The sequence below is a fragment of the Pituophis catenifer genome, unplaced genomic scaffold (genome assembly GCF_029215685.1).
Source record: "Pituophis catenifer annectens isolate HBS135680 unplaced genomic scaffold, rPitCat1.0.hap2 SCAF_1, whole genome shotgun sequence".
NCBI classification, from domain to species: Eukaryota; Metazoa; Chordata; class Lepidosauria; order Squamata; family Colubridae; genus Pituophis; species Pituophis catenifer.
The window spans coordinates 276,691,494-276,711,681 of NW_027256881.1; the positions used below are offsets into that span (position 1 = coordinate 276,691,494).

Genomic DNA, 20,188 nt, shown 5'->3' on the forward strand with positions numbered 1-20,188 from the left:
TGGTGCAGTAGCATGAAAGCAATCACAACTTTGCCAAATTTAAATGCCATGTTGCCCTATGATGCACTGTTTCACCCAATTGAAGAGAAACAGACGTGAATTTTAGTATGATACAGGTAACTAATTCCTATTTTGCTTTTTGGAAATGTCACGTTAGATGTTTAAATAAAGTTCCTAGAAATTATTAAGGTACCAGATTTGGTCCTCAATCTTTTCTGCACATCTAGATACAATTAAATTAAGAAGATTCACAATCTGATTTATTTATTGTGGCCTTTGCATATGGATTGTTTTGAATGAAAATTTATAACTTATATCTAGAAGGCAATTTTAAGAAAATATATATCTCCCAATACTTCTATATGTATAGAAGTATTGGGAGATCAGATTGCATACAGTTGTAGATTGTGGGTTAATACAAATTTGATCAATAATCTAGCTCAAATGTGAAGAAAAGCTGGTAGTGTCTATCATAAATGGGAAAAGCCCTAATGATTAAGAAGTTGCAATATCATAAAGGTGCCACAAAAACAATAGTAAATTATTGGCTCAAGGAAGATATCGTACATAGGGGAATCTTGTTAGTAGTTCAGGTGAAGTTGATATGTTTATGCATGCAAGTGGGGGGGGGGAGCTGATGTGCTTCTATAAATAGTCTTAATGTGGTATGATCCAGGGACTAGAAGATGAGTTGCTATGGAGACTGATCTGAATCAGATTACCCGAGGTTCCTGTTACCCAGCTTTGTATGTGTGACATACAATTGTAATTGAAAGACTAGTCACTAGACTATTGGTTGACTGATATATTTGATCATATATTTTTCTCTAGAATGTCCCCCAAGAAGGCATAAACTGTGCTATGCATGAAAATATTAGTCAAATTTATTTGTAAGCATGGATGTTGAGGAATGCAGGAATGCAGAATGTTATACTGTGGGGTCATTTTAAAATATATTAAAAATAGGACTGATACTCGCAGGGAAAGTGCAGGTAATTGAAAAGATGAAACTTCTGTTTTCAATCTTGGATGTAGTTTTCCCTGTTATATTTACCAAATAGATATAAAAGAGGTAAAATTCTGAACAGTATTTTGCATAGGTTGATGTTTGTCATATCTATCACAAATTGCTCAAATTATTACTTTATTGTCATTATCATTGATGGATGCAAATATAATCTTGAATGGAATATTTCTTACTTGTAGGTTCATGTTGCAATTGGGAGAGGAATTCTCGTTAGAGCACGTACTGGATATTAGATGGACCAATGACAAAGGAATTCATTGAGATGACATAGTATAGGAAGCGAGACCATGGTGCAAAAGAAGAAGAGCTGCCCTCGCTTACTTGATTACCTTGTGATTATTGGAGCCAGGTATAGTAAACATCTAGATGTACTTGCTTAGAATAAATATACATATATTATCACAATGGTCTAATAAAGGGGTATAGAAAATAATAAATAGCTGCTGCCATTAATCACCAGCCCAAAGCAAGGTGGGAGGGGGAACAACATTTATGTTTATTAGTGGTGGTGCAGAATGCAGAATTGCAGGCTAATTCTGTTGACTGCCAGCAGTTCGATTCTAACCGACTCAAGGTTGACTCAGCCTTCCATCCTTCTGAGGTCGGTAAAATGAGGACCTAGATTGTTGGGGGTAACATGCTGACATTGTAAACTGCTTAGAGAGGGCTGCAAAGCACTGTGAAGCAGTATATAAGTCTAAGTGCTCTTGCTCTTGCTGGTGAGCATCTCTATAAAATATCCAAAATAATGGGCGGCTCCTACAGTATCATAAATGCAAAACCCACACTGAATAATGAAGAGTGCCTGATGCAGGTGCCCCAGGGCTCAGTTTATTCATTTGTTTCTTAGATTTTTATCCTGCCTTTATTACTCCTTCCTCCTCCTGTTTTCCCCACAACAAAACCCTGTAGGTGGGTTGGTCTGAGAGTGAGTGACTGGCCCAAAGTCAACCAGCTGGCTTTCATGCCTACAGCAGGACTGCCTCCCACATATATCTGAAAGCTTTGGGTATTGCTTGACATCACTTTATTAAAAGACAACTTGATATCAATGCTAATACGCCAAGATCTCTGCATTTCTTCCGAAGAAAACATTAAAAATAATCTGAAAAAACTTCATTATAAACAACTTGTAGGTGATGTAATATAGAATTTGAACTTCTTAGACTATTTGATTACTAACAAGTAACCAATGCAATCTACAGCTTGGAATAAGAATTAAATAATAAAGAAAGGGGAAAGGTGCATGTGAAATGTTTTTGAGTTACTGTGAAGTCTATGATCACAAGCAAGGTGGAGAAGAAAAGGTAGTCTGCCAAGTGCATTTCTCCTTTTAATACCCACATTGGCAATAGTAGCAATGTGCAATTGCCTATTGTCCAACTGCTGTGACATAAACTTTCTCTACCTCCTTATAGGAAAACAGTATTGAATCTGTTTCTCCATCTTATGATGGTGGAGAGAAGGTAGTTAGTGGGTGTTTCGGGGAAGAAAAAATTTTGGATAGTAAGATCACCCACATTCCATCTGTTCCTCTTTCATTGCTGATGGCAGCCTCCAACAGTTGCTTTTCACTAAAAAAACAAGCAGAGTAAGGAATTTACATAGTTTTATAACACGTGACTTGCTCCGTTAACTCAATCTTTATTTACTTTTTAGCAGGGCATTTGTAATTGGTGATATTACTTGCTGTAATTTATATTTATTTGTTTGATCCATTGTAGACACCACCCAATTCCAACTGACTCTGGACAGCTTGTAATATTAACATGATAAACATCCAACCCCAAACCAAGATGGAATTTGGCCATACAGCATTACAAAAAGTAAACAAACACACAATCAACAAGGGGCCCTGTCCATTTCAACCCAAGGAATGGGGGAACTACTGGGACTGTAAACCAGTAGTTTACAGAAAGCCAATTACATGCATTAAATTGTAATTTTAGTTAATTGTTCAGTTAGTATTTGAAGTTTATAATATATATCAGGGGTATCAAACTTGCGGCATCACGTTGTCATCATGTGACATATTGCGACTCCCCCCCTTTGCTAAAACGGGATGGGCGTGGCCAGCACATGATACATCTGGCCCGCGGGCCGCAAGTTTAACACCCTTGATCTATATAGTTGGTAATTTAAATATTTTCTCAAGCAATTACGGTGATATAATTAAAAGCTTATGTTGTGAGTTTTGGCCGCTTTGATTTTGATTCGAATTTTAGTTTATCTATTGATTCACTTAACTGATTAATGCATCATTCTGTTTTACTGAAAGTTATCCTTTCCTACCCTGACTTTCTTACATGGAAGTAAAAATAATGACTTACCTTCTTACAATTGAATTAGAGACCTCAAATATAAAACCAGTTTATTACACTATCAAGGCAGTCTCACTATTGCCTCTTTTTTGCTTGGTGAAAAAAAGATCCATTTTGTTACTAAATTTCTTGTTTCCATCATCTAATTTTCCATTTAGGCTCTGCAGTCATTTATTATAATTGTATCATTTTTTTAGCTATTATGGTGTGATAAGTATATAAATCATGAGTATATTTTCGTTTTTCTGTCCAAACTTGTCAGGATTCATAAGCTCTCTTTGACATATTACTGATCATGAAGATGACTCATTTCTCTTCTTTCTGCAACCCAACCTACAACCCCCATTTACAGAAAAAGAGTCCTGTGGTATTTGTGGTGTTTCCATTGGGAAGATTTGCATCAGTGTGACATTTCTACCTTAGTAATATTATATTTCAGTAATTTTATACTTGTATTCCTGTAGGCAACCAAGTAGCGATAGTGTGGCACAGACACCCGAACTACTGCGCCGTTACCCGCTAGAAGACCACACTGATTTCCCACTGCCTCCCGATGTAGTCTTTTTCTGCCAACCAGAAGGATGCTTAAGTGTGCGGCAGAAGCGGATGAGCTTGCGAGATGATACTTCCTTTGTTTTCATGCTCACAGACAAAGATTCAGGCATCACCCGCTATGGGATATGCGTTAACTTCTATCGGTCCTTCCAGAAGCGCATTTCCAAGGAGAAGGGTGAAGGCAGTGGTGGACATCGTAGCAGAGATGGACAGAAGGCACACAAATCTGGGGATGCTTCAACTGTGCAAGAAGAAAGAGCCAATGAAAGTTTAGAGAGCGGTGTCTCTCTCCAGCCACAGAGCATAGAGCCAGTTCTTGATAAAAACCGGTCACCTCGGAGAAAATCATCAGCAAAAGGCACTCATCGTTCTCGTAACAGTACCCTGACCTCACTCTGCATTCTTAGTCACTATCCCTTTTTTTCTACCTTTCGTGAATGTCTGTACACTCTGAAGAAGCTGGTGGACTGCTGCAGTGAGAGGCTCTTAGGCAAGAAGCTGGCAATCCCTCGAGGAGTGCAGAGGTATAGATGGAGTGGGGTCCCCCCCTACATTCCAAATCTAAATGATACAGTGGAGTATAAAATCTGCTTCATATAACCGGCTATTTGCCTATCAAAATAAGAATGACCTAGATTTCCTTCTCTTCATGTGAGAATGTATAGGGTGCATGAAGACCATAGAATCTGTGGAGAGAGTTTATTGGTAGAGTTGTAAAACTTTTTATACCATATTGTTACTTATTTTCTAGAGACACAGTTTCTATTGCTTAAATAGTGTGGCCAAATTAAAATCTTGAATTTTTTTCTTTTTTCTTTTTTTGGAGGTGTAAAAGGCTAAAGGTGTAAAACCTCCTCTTCAGAGCCTTCAATACCCCAAAGACTTTATATAGGGCTATAGGCTAGACAAGAAAGTTGAAAAAAAAATCGGAGGCGAATGTAATGGAAAACCACTTCCATATTGTTGCTAGGAAAACCATATGGATATACCGTATGTATAGAGTTATAAGGAATCAAGCTCACATGTGGGAGACTTTATCCATGGTCTAGGTGGCTTTCAAATATTTCAGAGTCAAAAACTATTAAAGCCTTTAGAAGTCAAAACCAGCCCCTTGAATTGGGCTTTGACGCACAGTGGCAGCTATTTAAGTTACATAGAATGTGTGTCATGTTCTGGTTTTCTAACTCTAACTGGAATGGCCGAAATGCTGCATTGGTTTATTGAAAAGATTCTGGCATTTGACTACAAAGTTAGTCATGAGAATTTTTGTGATTCCCCCCAAAATGTTCTGATGTTAGAAGTTTGATCTCTTTAAGATACAGGTAGTCCTCAACTTACAATCACAATTAAGCCCAATATTTCTGTTGTTAAGCGAGATTTGTTAAGTGAGTTTTGCTCCACTTTACAACCTTTCTTGCCTCAGTTGTTAAGTGAATCAGTGCACCTGATAAGTTAGTAACCCAGCTGTTAAGTGAATATCATTTCCCCATTGACTTTGCTTATCAGAAGGTCGCAAAAGATGATTACAAGACCTTGGAACACAGCAATGGTCATAAATATGAACCAGTTGCCAAGCACCTGAATTTTGATCACATGATTATGGGGATGCTTCAAAGGTCATAACTGTGAAAATGTCATAAGTCACTTTTTTCAGTGCCGCTGTCACTTTGAATGGTCACTAAATGAACTGTTGTAAGTCGAGGACTACCTGTACATACATGAATACCATGTCAAAAATATATGCATGCTATAGTATTCCATTATTTCCTTCTGTGAGCCTTGATAATTATTTCCTTCTGTGAGCTTTGATAATACTATAAATAAGATATGCAAGGATAATAATAATAAGAAAGAAAAGACGCATGAATTGAAGCCTTTTCAAGCAAGCTGAAGGGAAATACATACAGTTAGTAGACCTAAATATACAATATTGAGAATTATTATTTTGGACACTGATTTCTGTAGTAAGTCTATCCCTAATGGCTCTTTTAATTCTATTTTGGACTTCAGCAACATGATATTGCTTTCTGCTTTTCAGATGCACAGGAATACTGTGATAGTTAAATTGTATTTATAAAATATCATTGAGTGTTATTTATCTAAAGTATTCTGATTACTGTACAGTAATAATTCCTGTAGTATGAGTCCGAAACGAGTATGAGTCTGATTTCAAGAGTGACTTCATTTGAGCCTTGATTGCTTTCATCATGAATGTAAAAAGATAATATTGCATATGTTACAAGAGAACTATTTATTTATAATTGGCTTATATTTTTGATTTATAAGGTTACTGAATTACTCAAAGACTGATATATATATAATTATATTACTAGAACATTATTAACATGTCATTTTAGTTGTGCTGTCTTTCTTTTCATAGTCTGAAAACTAAGATTGGGAGAACATAATATACATAATTTGAAATGTATACTCTCTGATCTCTGTTCAATGGCCTCCCCTACCAACAACCATATATATACTTGTTGCATGACACACTGCTACACGAGTGCATAAAACTGATAAAGTAGATTCTACATTATAAACAATTTTACAGTTGCTTTTTATATAGTAATCTTTTGGGTTTAGTATGATGAATGAATCTGCCCATTCTGGCTCAATGCTATATATTGCAGCATGCTATGATGACTTGTTCAGAAAATCATGGTTGGTTTTTTTATTTAATATTATGTATGTCTGCAATCTAAAGTATCGAAAGTATCTTCTGAATCTTTATTGTTCTCTTGGAACAAAGCTGTAGCCTAATGTCTTTTGCAGGATTTTCAGTTGAACTACTAAAAAGTAGGGGTATTAATCCTATTGTTTTTTGTAAAGGGACACCATGTGGCGGATTTTCACAGGCTCACTGCTTGTGGAGGAGAAATCTAGTGCTTTGCTACATGATTTGCGTGAAACCGAGGCTTGGATTTATCGGCTTCTTCGCTCACCTGTGCCAGTTGCTGGCCAGAAGCGTGTGGATGTGGAAGTCTTACCTCATGAATTGCAGCCAGCTTTGACGTTTGCCCTCCCCGACCCTTCCCGCTTTTCTCTGGTGGATTTCCCTTTGCATTTGCCCTTGGAGCTGTTAGGCGTGGATGCCTGCTTGCAAGTACTGTCCTGCATTCTTCTGGAACATAAGGTGAGAGGAAAATGTGGCCGATTCATTATAGATAATTTAGCAGTGAGGACTGCATTGCCTTTCCACAATGTTTCAGTAGCGCTTTAGCATGGAAGATCATGTAGATTTGTCACAATCAATAATTTCCTATTATTGTCCATGGAGCGATAAAGGGTGTGTCCTTTATAATTGTATCTTTTTGTGTAAAATAGTGTTTGATTAAGGAAGCAGCACTGGAGATGAAAATAAAACTGAGTAGCCTATAAGAAAATTTAGAATTTTGTTTTATGGTTGCACTAATGCAATTTTTCTTTGGCTTCAGGTAGTACTGCAGTCTCGAGATTACAATGCTCTATCCATGTCTGTGATGGCATTTGTGTCTATGATCTATCCATTGGAATACATGTTCCCGGTGATTCCTCTACTCCCTACCTGCATGGCTTCCGCAGAACAGGTATATCAATGGTTGTGTTAGGATAGCCCAACCTTGACTCAACTAAAGACTTTCCTTAGAACCAATATGTGTATCTGGTGTTTTTTTTTTTCAGTGTATTGCTTATTTGTTACTGAAATCTTCAGTTTATTTTTTTCCCTTGCTCTTGGGAAGAATTAAGAATGTTTTCAAAGGGTTATTTTTCTTTTAAAAAGTCTAAATTCTTTCCTTCTACACACTTTTCTATATTAATTACTTTAGAACAATGAGTGTTTTACATTTGATTTACTGTAGCTTGAAAAAAAACTTGTATGCCTTTGAGTTAGTTTGGATTCCTGGTAACTGCCTGGACTAATCCCTGCAGTTTTCTTGACAAGGCTTTCAAAGTGGTTTGCCATTGCCTTTTTTCTAGGGCTGATAAAGAGTGACTGATCCAGAGTCAAATATCTGGCTTTGTGTCTAAGACAGGACAGGTCTTCTGGTTTCTGGCAAGATGGTATTATTTCTACATGAAACTAGGTTTCAAAAACAATATTATTTTTATTATTTCGAAACGTATTTTCCACCCTATGCTGTCTAAGTTTAAGGAGTTTCCCAACTATTTAATTGTCTTCTCAGCTTTCAGTTATGCTTACTTCTGATATACCTTCTTCCAAAATATACTGTATATACATTAGTATCTACACTTGCCCAGTTTTGTTCTTATCTGACTTTTATTACTATTTTCTGCCCATTACAGCTACTCCTAGCCCCAACACCTTATATTATTGGAGTCCCAGCAAGCTTCTTCCTTTATAAGTTAGACTTTAAAATGCCAGATGATGTATGGCTGGTGGATCTAGACACCAATAAGGTAACTAGTTTCTATTTATGTATTAAATATAATTTAGAGAATTATTTAGGGATACAGGTAGTCCTTGACTTATATGCACAGTTGGAACTGGAATTTCAATCACTAAGCGGTGTGTTTATTAAGCAAGTCATTATGTGACCACATCAATTTTATGATCATTTTTATCATGGTTGTTAAGTGAACCACACTGTTAAGTAAATCATATGGTTGCAAATCCTACTTCCCCGATTGACCTTACTTGTTAGAAGCTGGCTTGGAAGGTTGCAAATCATGTGACTGCAAGATGCTGCAATCGTCATAAATGCAAATCAGTTATGAAGTGCCCAAACAGCAATCACAGAAATGTGAGGTTGATGTGATGGTTGTAACTTTGAGGACAGATCATAAGTCAGTATTATTAATTCTCTAATTCCGCATTGCTTTTACTAACACAGATACCTGTTCTTTCCTGCTTCTAAAACAACAATTTCCTGATCACCAATATTTGATGGATTATTTGGTTCTCTTTGTCATACTGATCTGGAGCATAGATTCCTGTGCATGAGTTGTTAACTGTGCTTGTTTCTGTGGTACATAAAAGAAATCCACTCAAGGGATTTCTTTGGTGCAATGTTATTTTTAAATTTTAATTTCAGATCATTGTTCCTACAAATGCTGAATTACTGCCTGTTTTGCCAGAACCAGAAGTTTTAGAACTGAAAAAGCATCTGAAGCAGGTAAGTTAATGTTCTGGTGAGTATAGTTAAGAGTTTAAAACTAAGATGACAGTGTTGGGACAATAGAAACTTGGACCAAAGTTTAATAGGTCCAGGCTCAAAATTGGTTATAATTCCACAATCATCATTTTACCATTTGTGAAGGAAAATCTCTGTGAGCATCAGAGGTGTATATTAGAGAAAATTAGTAATGAAATAGTATTAGTATTAGAACAAGGAGGCTCTGGCTACTTATTGAAGTTCCTTCTAATTTCTGATCCCCAAATGAACAGGTAGCTTGCCTTGAAGAGCTACTGGAATGTAGAAAATGTACTGTATTTAGAGGAGGATATGAGAAATCCTGGTTCTTATTAGATTTGGAACAAACATTTTGTGTAATAATTTTCTTCCTTTTCATTTCTCCTAATTTCCACAAAATAGTAATTGTCTCCTCCCCCCACCAAGATTCAATTTATTTTATATTGCTTGTTTCATGAAGGTACACAGACTTGTTTTTTCCTGTGAATCATGTTCTAGAAATATACTGTGTTTCTTTTGAAGTCAGAATATGTAGGAATTTGAAGAGAGAAAACCAACAGGAAAGGCTTTGGATCAGTACTAAGAGTAGTCACTTGCAGAATGGAACAATCACATTAATAATTAATAATTGATTATTATTTTTAAAAAGGTCAAAATTAGGTTGGTCAGCTATAAAATATTTGGTGAGCTAGTAGTGATTTTCCTTCCAGTGCTGCATTAGATTGTGGATGAGAAAAAAAATAACTGAAAAAGGGCTGCATGTCCAAAACACATTGAGTAACCACCATAACATTTTGTAAAGACAGTAAAACAACTTCTGCTCTTTTCTGCCCAATTTGTCCAATTTTGGCCTATAACCTGTCATTTCACCATTCTCCTATACTAATTTACTCCTATATTTATGGAACAATCTTATGGATATTTATTTATATATATGCAATTGATTTATATGATGCTTCCAATAATGGTATATTAAGCTTCAGAGTAAAAAAAATGTGTACCCTAGAAAGGTATAATATATGGACCATAAAATGAAAATCGTGGTCAAACATAATGTTAAACTACAATTGATCATCAGATCAACTTTAGAATTGTCTTTCATTTTAGATTGCCTACAGTTTAGCTTGTTATTTGGATTCAAACTGTGTTTAATAATAATAATGGTTCATTGAAAAAAGCTACATTTATAAAGTGTGGATTAAATGTAGTTTATTTTAATTAAACTTAGCTAAGATTAACCACAATTTGGAGTTTGGTAGTACTAGCACTCAACTATAGTGTAATATTGTGTAGTCCTAATCAGTCATATTTATAGTGCTTAAAATTGAATTTCTTTATTGAGGCTTGGAGTTTTATGTGAGATCTATTCATACACATGACAATCTTGATGTGGTCATGAAGCTTTGAAATCATCTTGAATTGCTATTGTTGAATTGTTATCAATGTGTATGCTTCAAACGGCATTAGAATGTGGTTTATCACATCCTTACTCCACCGTCATTTTGATAAGCTACATCTGACATGTCACTCTGTGGACTATTCATACCATTCAGAACCACATAAAAGGCTTTGCCATTCTCTTTAAAATGGTTTTATACATCCAACTTCGACTTAATAACTGTACAAAGCTCATTCTTTTGTTCCTACCCTTCCCACTCATTGTATGCCTTAAACATTTTGATTTTTCTATGACTTGTTTTCCCATTGTACATCATTAATTTTCTATTTCTATTCACATAGTTGCCAATGAAATCCATACTTCAGAATTTTTTTTATTATATTTCATAATAGAGGTTTTATGACTTCTGTATTTTTCTTCCCCATTGCTCTTTTATTGTTCCTCTTTGCATGTTGCATGCAGTATATATATATAGGTAAAGCGTTACAGCAGCAGTTCAAAAGCTACTGCTTCTGTCTCTCATAGAAGAGCAGGACTATGTGTGATTTTTTTTGTGTAAGCTAATGCAACAAACCAACAGGCAGTAGAATCTGCAATCTCTCTTTCTGATCTGTTTGGTTTTCTGTTTCCACAGTTTAAGGGGCTGTTGGCAACATTCCCACACACCTGAACAATATGAATAAAATAAAAACGTGTATTTTATTTTAGCAGATAGGAAAAACAATTTTATTTTTTATGGAACAAGTTAAGGCAAGAAGGAAAAAAAATCTTTACTGATGGTAATGAATCTAGGTAACAAACTTATGTGAATACTTACGTAAAATACTTAAAACAATTTTTACAGCCCATTCACTGCAGTTACAATATCAGATGTTAGTGTATTGTTAAAATATGTATGATGCATCAATTTACTAGCCCTCAGTACTTTTTAAGGGAACATGTTTGCAAACAGGTGTATGGGAGCAAAGCAGCCTGGCCTCCTTCAAGAACTGTGCTTTTTATTTTTATTTATTTTTATTTATTTTCTCATCTGTGGTATTAGTAATAATAGACTTTTCTCCATCTGTCTCTATGTGATCATGTATTCGTCTTTGGCTCTGATTGTCGCTGATGTTGTCATGTGATCTTCCATCTTGCCTCCAGACTCTGATTAGCATGTCTGCAATCACTCAGCAACAACTGCTCACGCCTGAAAAAAAGGTGTCTTTATTTTACCTTTTTCTCCCTCAAGTTGCCATTGGATAATTTTTTGTTAGTCTATTTTGATGTATTGGCTTTTGGAAAGAAAGGGAATTTTGGTGGAAGATATCGGTAAAAGACGGTGAACTAAAAAAGAAAGATAAATAAAAGAAATTCACATGGCTTGAGGGTAGGCCACCCTCTCCTCCAAAGAAGCTGAAATTGAGAAAAGTTTAGAGTACAATCTAGAGAACTAAAATGTTTGGGTTTTTTTTTTTTTTTGTATGTTCAATATGTCAAACCAAGATAAAGATCCTTGTTTTGTGAATATTACAAAATATTCAGAAGCCAGAAGAGTTGATAAAATCAAAACTGTTGAAAACTAAAGCCTTCTAGGAATCTAGGCTTTCATAGTAATTATATAGTGAAGAATGCATTAACTCTGCTCCTTTTTATATGACATAAAGGGAAAAATAGGAATCTCAGAACAAATTAGCTGAGTTGAGCATTCAGAACAAGAAATAACTACCCAATAATGTAAATTTATATTAATAATATTAATGCATATTAATCTATTTAATGCACTTGTGTATCATCCTCCATAAAAACATGCTCTAAGGTAATTTCTAATGTTTAAAATAAAAATAGTAATAAAATATGCATTAGTAATACATATGCTTGTATCAAAGTCATTAGAGTTTATGCCATTAAATCAAACAATATTTATTTGTTTGTCAAGTTTCTACACTGCCCATCTCACCTAAGTTTTGGAGGGAAACATTTTTTAAATAAGTTCCTAAAAAGAAAAATCTAGATGTGCTTTTTTTTCGGAGTATATTTCCCAACAGAAAAAAACTTCTTATTGCCACGTATCTTATATCTGATGGTATGTGCATTCTAAATGGATGTTCTTAACTTGATTTGGAAGTAGATAGTACAAAGGTATCTGGTACATATGCTTTAAAGCAGTTTAAATTGAAACTATAAGTTGAATCTAACATTCATATTCAGCATGGAGTTTGTGCGTAAGACTGTGACATTTAAAAGTTGGGATCATATTCCATTATTGCTAATTATTGCAAAATAAGTCCTTTTTTTAGAACCAGTGTGTTGTAATGGTTAAGGCACATAGGCTTTGGCATGAAACCAGATTGGATGACTTTGGGCCAGTCACTATCTTTCTCTCAGCTAAACTTATCACATTGGTTTGTTGCTGTAGAGAAAATAGGAGAGAGAAGTATTAAATATGTTTGTTGCATATTAAAGATGCAATAAAAATAAAATCTGCAAGGGCTAGTTCAGAGATTTGTCAGGACTCAACACTGACTCGAAGGCAACCTCGCCCCCCCCCCCAAAGTCCTTTTTAAATAAAACTGTAGAATATAATTTTTGTATTTTAGGACATATCAAAATACTATTGATAGTTTATTTTACATTTCATGTATCTTTTTTCTTATGTAGCCAAGTTAATAAAATAACATAATTCCCAATATTTTTCTTACAATATGTTTAGAGGGGAATTTAAATTCTAGATTACTCTTGATTAATTTTCCAAAGCTATTGAGCCTGGAGTATTTTATAGTTTTTTAAATAAATAAATGAATCTCATTTCAAAGATTTTCTGTTTTTCTCTAAAACAGCTTTAGTAGGTAAAATGGTAAATTTAAAAAAATGCAATTTCTGATTAGATTTAATTGATTCTGTGACTGTTTTGCATGCAATTTTTTTAGCATAAAAACATTTACAATAGTTTGTGTATTTCCCTCTTTTTATTTTCTGTTTATTCAAATGTAAGAAAAGTAAGCAATTAAGCAGAGGAAGGATTGATTAAGTTTATTCTTATTTGCATTAAAAAAAACTGAAAGAGGTCTCTTGATCCCAGGTTATATTGGAACATCACACTCAGCTTGTGTTTTGCCCATGAGAGAGAGTTGTATTACAGCAATACCATTTTCATTTATTATGTTTGTAACATATTGCTCTTCAGGCTTTGGCCAGCATGAGTTTGAATACCCAGCCTATTCTTAACCTAGAAAAGTTTCATGAAAGTCAAGAAATCCCATTGCTTCTGGGAAGACCGCAGAATGACCTACAATCCACACCATCCACAGAGTTCAACCCACTGATCTATGGTAATGATGTAGATTCAGTGGATGTAGCCACTAGGTGAGATAAAGCATTGTATTTTTGCTGAATGTAAATAATAAACTTCCAATTAGATAGGAAGAGCCGGTGCTCCGCTTAGCAACATATGATAAGCAAAGTTATATTACCTTCTGACAATCTAATATTCTAATATTAGATATCTAATATTCAGATAAACTTAAAAAAATTTTTTTTTTAAATTTTCTTTTAATACAAAACATTCCATCATTCATTAAATAGTGTGTCGTCTGGGTACAATAAGAAATTTATTGTAACAGTTGACCTTCTCTGGATGATCTATAGTACTAAGTAGTATGGTAATACATTGTTTATATATAGTTTGTGCAGAAGCTGTTGTATGACTTATGTGAAATATGCCTACTTTCTAAATGTTTATGATAGCTGTTACAAAATTGGTAACTTTCTTCAGATGCCTTGATTTAATATATTAAAGTAGTATAAATTTACATAATATATTTTGGATTCTTTAAAGAAAGTTACAATTGTTACTCACATTTTAGGACAGCCTATGTCCAGTTTATGTTAACCAAAACTCAGGAGTAGCCTAGTAGCATTTTTCAGACTAGCAAATCTTACTGAACAACGTAAGCTTTTGTGAACTGCAGTTCACTTCATAATTTTGTTGTAGAAAAAGTGGGCAATATGATGAACACAGCATGTTGAGGGTTGAGAAGTGCTTCTGATATGCTGATATCGTTGGCGCTAGAGTCAATTTAGTAATCGTTAGCACGAACAAATTTGCTTTTTCCTTATTGGGGATGCATCATCAGTTATTTTTTTGGTGATTCATGAATGCTCTGTGCCTTTTCAGTTTTCATGCTGGTTGCTAAATGACCTGTCTTTCCTTTTTAAAGGGTTGCTATGGTGAGATTCTTCAATTCACCAAATGTTTTACATGGATTCCAGATGCATACCCGCACACTTCGTCTCTTTCCCCGCCCCGTGGTTGCATTTCAGGCCAATTCCTTTTTAGCTTCACGACCGAAACAGACACAATTTGCAGAAAAATTGTCCAAGACACAGGCAGTGGAGTACTTTGGGGAGTGGTCTCTCAATCCCACTAATTATGCTTTCCAAAGAATCCACAACAGTAAGTGTGATCATGAATTGTCAACCCTCATGATTTTAAAGTGGGATGTTCCGATGCAAAATATTGCTGAGAAATTAACTGACCACTATATTTTAAGATTTTATCTTAAAAGCAAATAGGATTTGTTCAGTATAAGAATTTGCTTTCTCAATAAAAATCAGAAATACCTATTTCAGGCCTGAAATCCTGTTATTTTCGATATTTTGTCTGGGTTTTTAGAATGTTCATGTAGCTTCTGTAACTGTATTTTTGCTATTGGCATAAGGCAAATTACTTGTTTCTTGTTGCTTTTATAGATATGTTTGACCCAGCTCTGATTGGTGATAAGCCAAAGTGGTATGCTCATCAGCTGCAGCCAATCCATTATCGTGTTTATGACAGCAATTCTCAGCTAGCTGAAGCAATGAATGTCCCAGCTGATAGAGAAACAGATTCAGATCCTACTGATGATAGGTTAGTAAGGAACGGAATGCAATGGCATGCAACCAATCTTCAGTTAATTTTGTAATTCTTTCTAAGAATTTTTTTTAAAATTTAGGTGCCTCCAGCATCAGTTTCCAGGGCACATTGCAGATAATTTATAACAAATATCATTAAAAATATAGATGAAATAACAAAAAAAATCAAATCCAGAATTCTTGAAAAGCCTTTTAAAGCTTGGGAGGTTTAAAAGGTTTGCCTGGCTTCAAAAACACAATACAGGTAGTCCTCGACTTTACAACAGTTGGCTTAGTGACCATTTGAAGTTACAAGTTACACTGAAAAATGTGACTTATGACAATTTTTCAGATTTATGATCGTTGCAGCATCCCCATGGTCATGTGATTTATATTTGGATGCTTGACAACTGATTCACATTTATTATGGTTGCAATGCCCTACGGTCATGTGATCACCTTTTGCGATCTTGTGACAAGCAAAGTCAATGGGGAAACCAGATTCACTTAACAACCATTGTACTAATTTAACAACTGCAGTGATTCATTTAACAAATGTGGCAAGAAAATTTGTAAAACGGGGCAAAACTCACTTAAAAAATTTCTCACTTAGCAACAAAAAATTTGGGCTCAATTATGGTCGTAAATTGAGCACTACCTGTATACTTCTACTGAGGCCTATTATTGCATTCTTTGTGATCATTCTGGCTTCCATTTTCCCCATAATTTCGCTTTTGTTTTGTAAAATGAGTAAAATTTTAAATCCAAATATGACTCATCTATAGTATAAAACCAAAAACTCGTGACCTGACAGTAAAGTCAATCAGGCACTCATTGAGGGTTGAAAGAATTTCCCCACTTTTTGAATCAGACAATCATAGAGAAGAGATGGAGGTAGTAACCAGAGTTATGCCTGCAACAAGTATGATTTCTGTAGCCTTATGTAAGTTGACTGTCAAAACATCAGGAATTTCTCAAGGTTTCAACCAGGTATGAGAGAACAATGCAAAAAAGTCAGTGCCGAATAGATACTACAAATCTGGAATCAATTATATTTTTAATGCTTAAAAGAATGATAGAAGCTATGATAAAAAATTGAAAACAACTATGGATTGTTTTAAGTTTGCTTCTGTAATAGTGGAGGATGAAAGTTGCAGGCAGAAGACCCAGAGAGAAGGCAGGTGGCAACTGAAGTTGATTGATTCTTTGGAAACTTAACTATTAAGTTAACTATTTAGACAAGAGTTTTGTTTCCATTAGGAACTCTATTATCAGCACAAGAGGAAGAATCTTCCTAAGTTGATAGAAAATTTTGCATAGGGCACACTGCTTCAAGAATATTAATGTCATTTTGGACTTCTTTTAAAGGGTTTAGATAAGGTACAACTGTTAATACTTTTAAATTCTGAGCTGCTGCTCTCAGAAGTGTATTGCCTTGCAAAAGGAAAAATTGTCTTCTTTTTTTTGTATTGAAAATGTAATTGAGAAAAGCTATCTTTTTATTTTTTGTTTCTGGAGGAATATAGCATGAGGTTATGTTGCCTTTGGGAAACAGATCTGTAAGAGGCAGCAAGCTCCAGGGCCATCTATTTCCTTATCTGGTTAAGTGGTGAACACTTCCTGAGAATTGCCCATTTGAAAAAATATACATTTATATCAGTAATTTTGGCAATTATGTTCTCCAAAAATGTAGTAGTTGCAGATACGGAAGTAGATTGCTATTTTGGAGATTCCATCCTTATCTGACACTGTTTGATAAGTTGAAGATGCTTTCCATGAGACACAGGAGAAAATGCTATTTTCTATTTTCTGAATTGTCCTGGGAATTCCTCTTTCTCTCTCTTGCTTGCAGAATTAGAATATATTTTCTACCTGTGCCATACATGTGACAGTGATTTATATTAGGAATTCCTCTACTGTTTCCTTTTACCACTGGGATTTCTCCTTACTGCCTGTTTAATCCCACATAATTTTTAATTTTGCAATAAAACATAGTTTTGCTCATCTTTTCAGTGGTTTCCATTGTCATGGGGTTGAGAAAAACCTGCTTTTCTAGTCTGGTCTGGAAGGCAGAACAGATCCTCCTGCCACAGTGATAATTCAAGACTGAAACATGGCTATTAGCATCAGGAAGAGGTGCCTGGCCAAAGAAATAATGCTCTCTATACAACTAAAGTTATAAAAATCCATGATAAAAAATTCTGGTAAATCTCTTACGTAATTTATTTATTTTTTCTACTTTTTTTCCCTTTGCAATAGTGGGAGTGATAGTGTGGACTATGATGACTCCAGCTCTTCTTATTCATCCCTTGGTGACTTTGTTAGTGAAATGATGAAATGTGATATCAATGGTGATACTCCAAGTAAGTACCCTTGATCTGTAATGTGTTTGTTCTGGATATAGTTATAGGGTTTAGGCCAGGGGTGTCAGACTTGAGTCATCACGGCAGCATCACGTGACGTATTGCGACTTTTTTCCGCTTCACTAAACTGGGTGTGGCCAGTGCGTGATGGATCCAGCCTGTGGGCTGGGAGTTTGACACCCCTGATTTAGCCTAATTTCATTGCTTTGGAAGAAACTTTTCACCTCAGCAACCAGCTGGAATCTTGCTAGGAGTATGGAAGGTATTTTGTTTCTTTGTTGTGTTTATTTTGCTTGGAGAAGAATAGAATGGAATGGAATAATAGAATAATGGACAGTAAGAATTGGAAAGGATCTTGAAGATTTAGGTTAATCCCCTGCCCACTGCAGAAATCTATTACTGCAGCATCACTGACAGTTAGCCACCCATCATTTAAACACTTCTTACATATCCCAAGGTCTTTTTCATTACTGAATAGCTTTTATTGTTTCAAAGTGTTTCCTAATGTCTAACCAGAATCTGTCTCTTTATAATTTAAACCATTGTTCTTTACTTGTCTTCTTGAGCAACTTTGAAAATCCTGCTAATTTTCTACTTTGCAATCTTCAGATACTTGAAGAGAATTATCATGTTTCCACACAGTCTTTTCTTCTCCAGACTTGAAACTTACAACATTTTCCTTCTAGAACCATACTCCAGTTTGTTAATGCATTTCCTAAAATGTGTCTGGAACTGGATATAATATTCCAGATATGGTCTCACCACTATAGAATACAAAGGAATAATGTCTATATGCAAACATGTAATGTCCAAATCAACAAAGTACATTATAGTTATAGTCATTTGTGCTTTAAAACATAGTATTGTTTGATATGCTCTGTGAATCCATCCAGTTGTAGTTTATTTAGCAAACTTGATTAAATAAACATTCATGTGCTATTGATTAATAATGTCAGTGTGTAAGGCCCACAGTCATTCTTGGAAATAAAAATTATGGTGGAAGGTAATACTGTATTACATGCTGCAGTATATCTGTAGCATATTTTTTTCCTTAAAAAGCTGAAGTTTGTGACTTGCTTCAAACAATATTTTCTATACTTCTACAGATAATGCCACAACCAGAAGTACCCTTTAGCAACTCTGTCTAAAATCGGATTCTGATCAGCTTCTTTATTTATTCACAATAGTAGTTTCTTAATCCAGATTAAGTTTCATCTTGTTCCATTTTGAAATTTTAAGCATACATTTGTTTAGGAATTCCATATCTTGTGATTCATGGAAGAAAAAAGAAGAATATAAATTATCTACACATTGGTGGTGTTTCATCACAAAAATCCTAATAGCTTCCATAAACACTGGGATCAAGAAAGTCAGGGTTTTTCTAGCAACCACTTATGAGACAGGTTCAGCAAACAGGATTTGAATCAACTATAATGATGCTTCAAAAGCTATTTTAGAATAATACCACACTAAGTGGTAATGAAAAATGCTTAATAATCTTAACTAAAAAGGTTGCACACTTCCTGTGCATTTTTCTGCAGCATTGTCATCTGATGGATTTAAACAATAACATATTTATTATAATAATAATAAAGAATGTGAATTTGGCATAGGTAAAAACTGATTTAAACTTGGCTAACCTTGAAAGTAATCAAGTTTGACTGTGTTACTAGTTGGTTAAAGGGTCATTTGGGAATTCCAGGGTCGTAAGCTAGTGTTGTAAGTCACTTCCATAAGGCTACCATGAAACTGCATAGGTGCTATCAGGAATCAAATTTTACTCAAAGGTATCTTTATATTTTAAAAGATTTAAAAGACAAAAGATTGACTGCTTTTGTCCATAAAATGCATAAATCTTCTAGCACAGAGATCATTACATGGGATCATAAAATTACTTACAAATGTAAGGGGTGGCGGTACGATTTTCCTGTGTGTGATGCTTGTAATGTTTTGTCACAGAGACATTGACCAGAAACATGTCATTGAGGCCCACTCTCTTAACCCTTTGTTCAGTTCAGAAATCCAAATAAAAGCATTCAAATAAAAACATCACCAGCAGAGTCTACCCTTTATTTGAATCAGGCCTCTTTCCTTTGAATAACTAGTTCTATTTTGAACTGTTCTTACTGTTAACATGGTTTTGTTTGTCTACTGTTCAGATGGAATCTGTTTTCCTATAATTTTAATAATTTAGTGAGTTTTTTTCTTGAATTGCTTGTGACTTGGCCAGTGTAGATTTGTGTTGAGCTGAAACAGTATATATATATTCTAACGTGTCTTGCAGATGTGGACCCACTAACTCATGCAGCTTTGGGTGATGCAAGTGAAGTTGAGTTTGATGATTTCCAGGAATACTCAGCAGATATGGACGAACAGGCTCCAGATAGTGAGAATTCCCAAGATAATAACCAACCTCGGTCAAGTTCAAGCACTACAGCCAGCAGTAGTCCTAGCACTGTTATCCATGGGGTGAATCATGTATGTAATAGACTAGATAGCAAAAAACAAACAAACACA

The 20,188-nt window shown here is 35.0% G+C and overlaps 1 protein-coding gene across 2 annotated transcripts in view; it reads left to right on the forward strand.

The window, feature by feature from the left end:
• The first annotated feature begins 1,233 nt into the window (after positions 1-1,233).
• The window catches only part of MADD (MAP kinase activating death domain), an 80,436-nt gene continuing 61,481 nt past the window's right edge, over positions 1,234-20,188 (forward strand). For both annotated transcript variants that reach the window (XM_070936720.1, XM_070936728.1), the window contains exons 1-11: positions 1,234-1,376; positions 3,813-4,427; positions 6,736-7,039; positions 7,341-7,472; positions 8,191-8,304; positions 8,940-9,020; positions 13,604-13,782; positions 14,637-14,872; positions 15,169-15,325; positions 17,568-17,671; positions 19,956-20,149. In XM_070936720.1, coding sequence (XP_070792821.1) covers positions 1,315-1,376; positions 3,813-4,427; positions 6,736-7,039; positions 7,341-7,472; positions 8,191-8,304; positions 8,940-9,020; positions 13,604-13,782; positions 14,637-14,872; positions 15,169-15,325; positions 17,568-17,671; positions 19,956-20,149 — 2,178 coding nt within the window. In that variant the 5' untranslated portion in view covers positions 1,234-1,314. The remainder of the gene's footprint in view (positions 1,377-3,812; positions 4,428-6,735; positions 7,040-7,340; positions 7,473-8,190; positions 8,305-8,939; positions 9,021-13,603; positions 13,783-14,636; positions 14,873-15,168; positions 15,326-17,567; positions 17,672-19,955; positions 20,150-20,188) is intronic.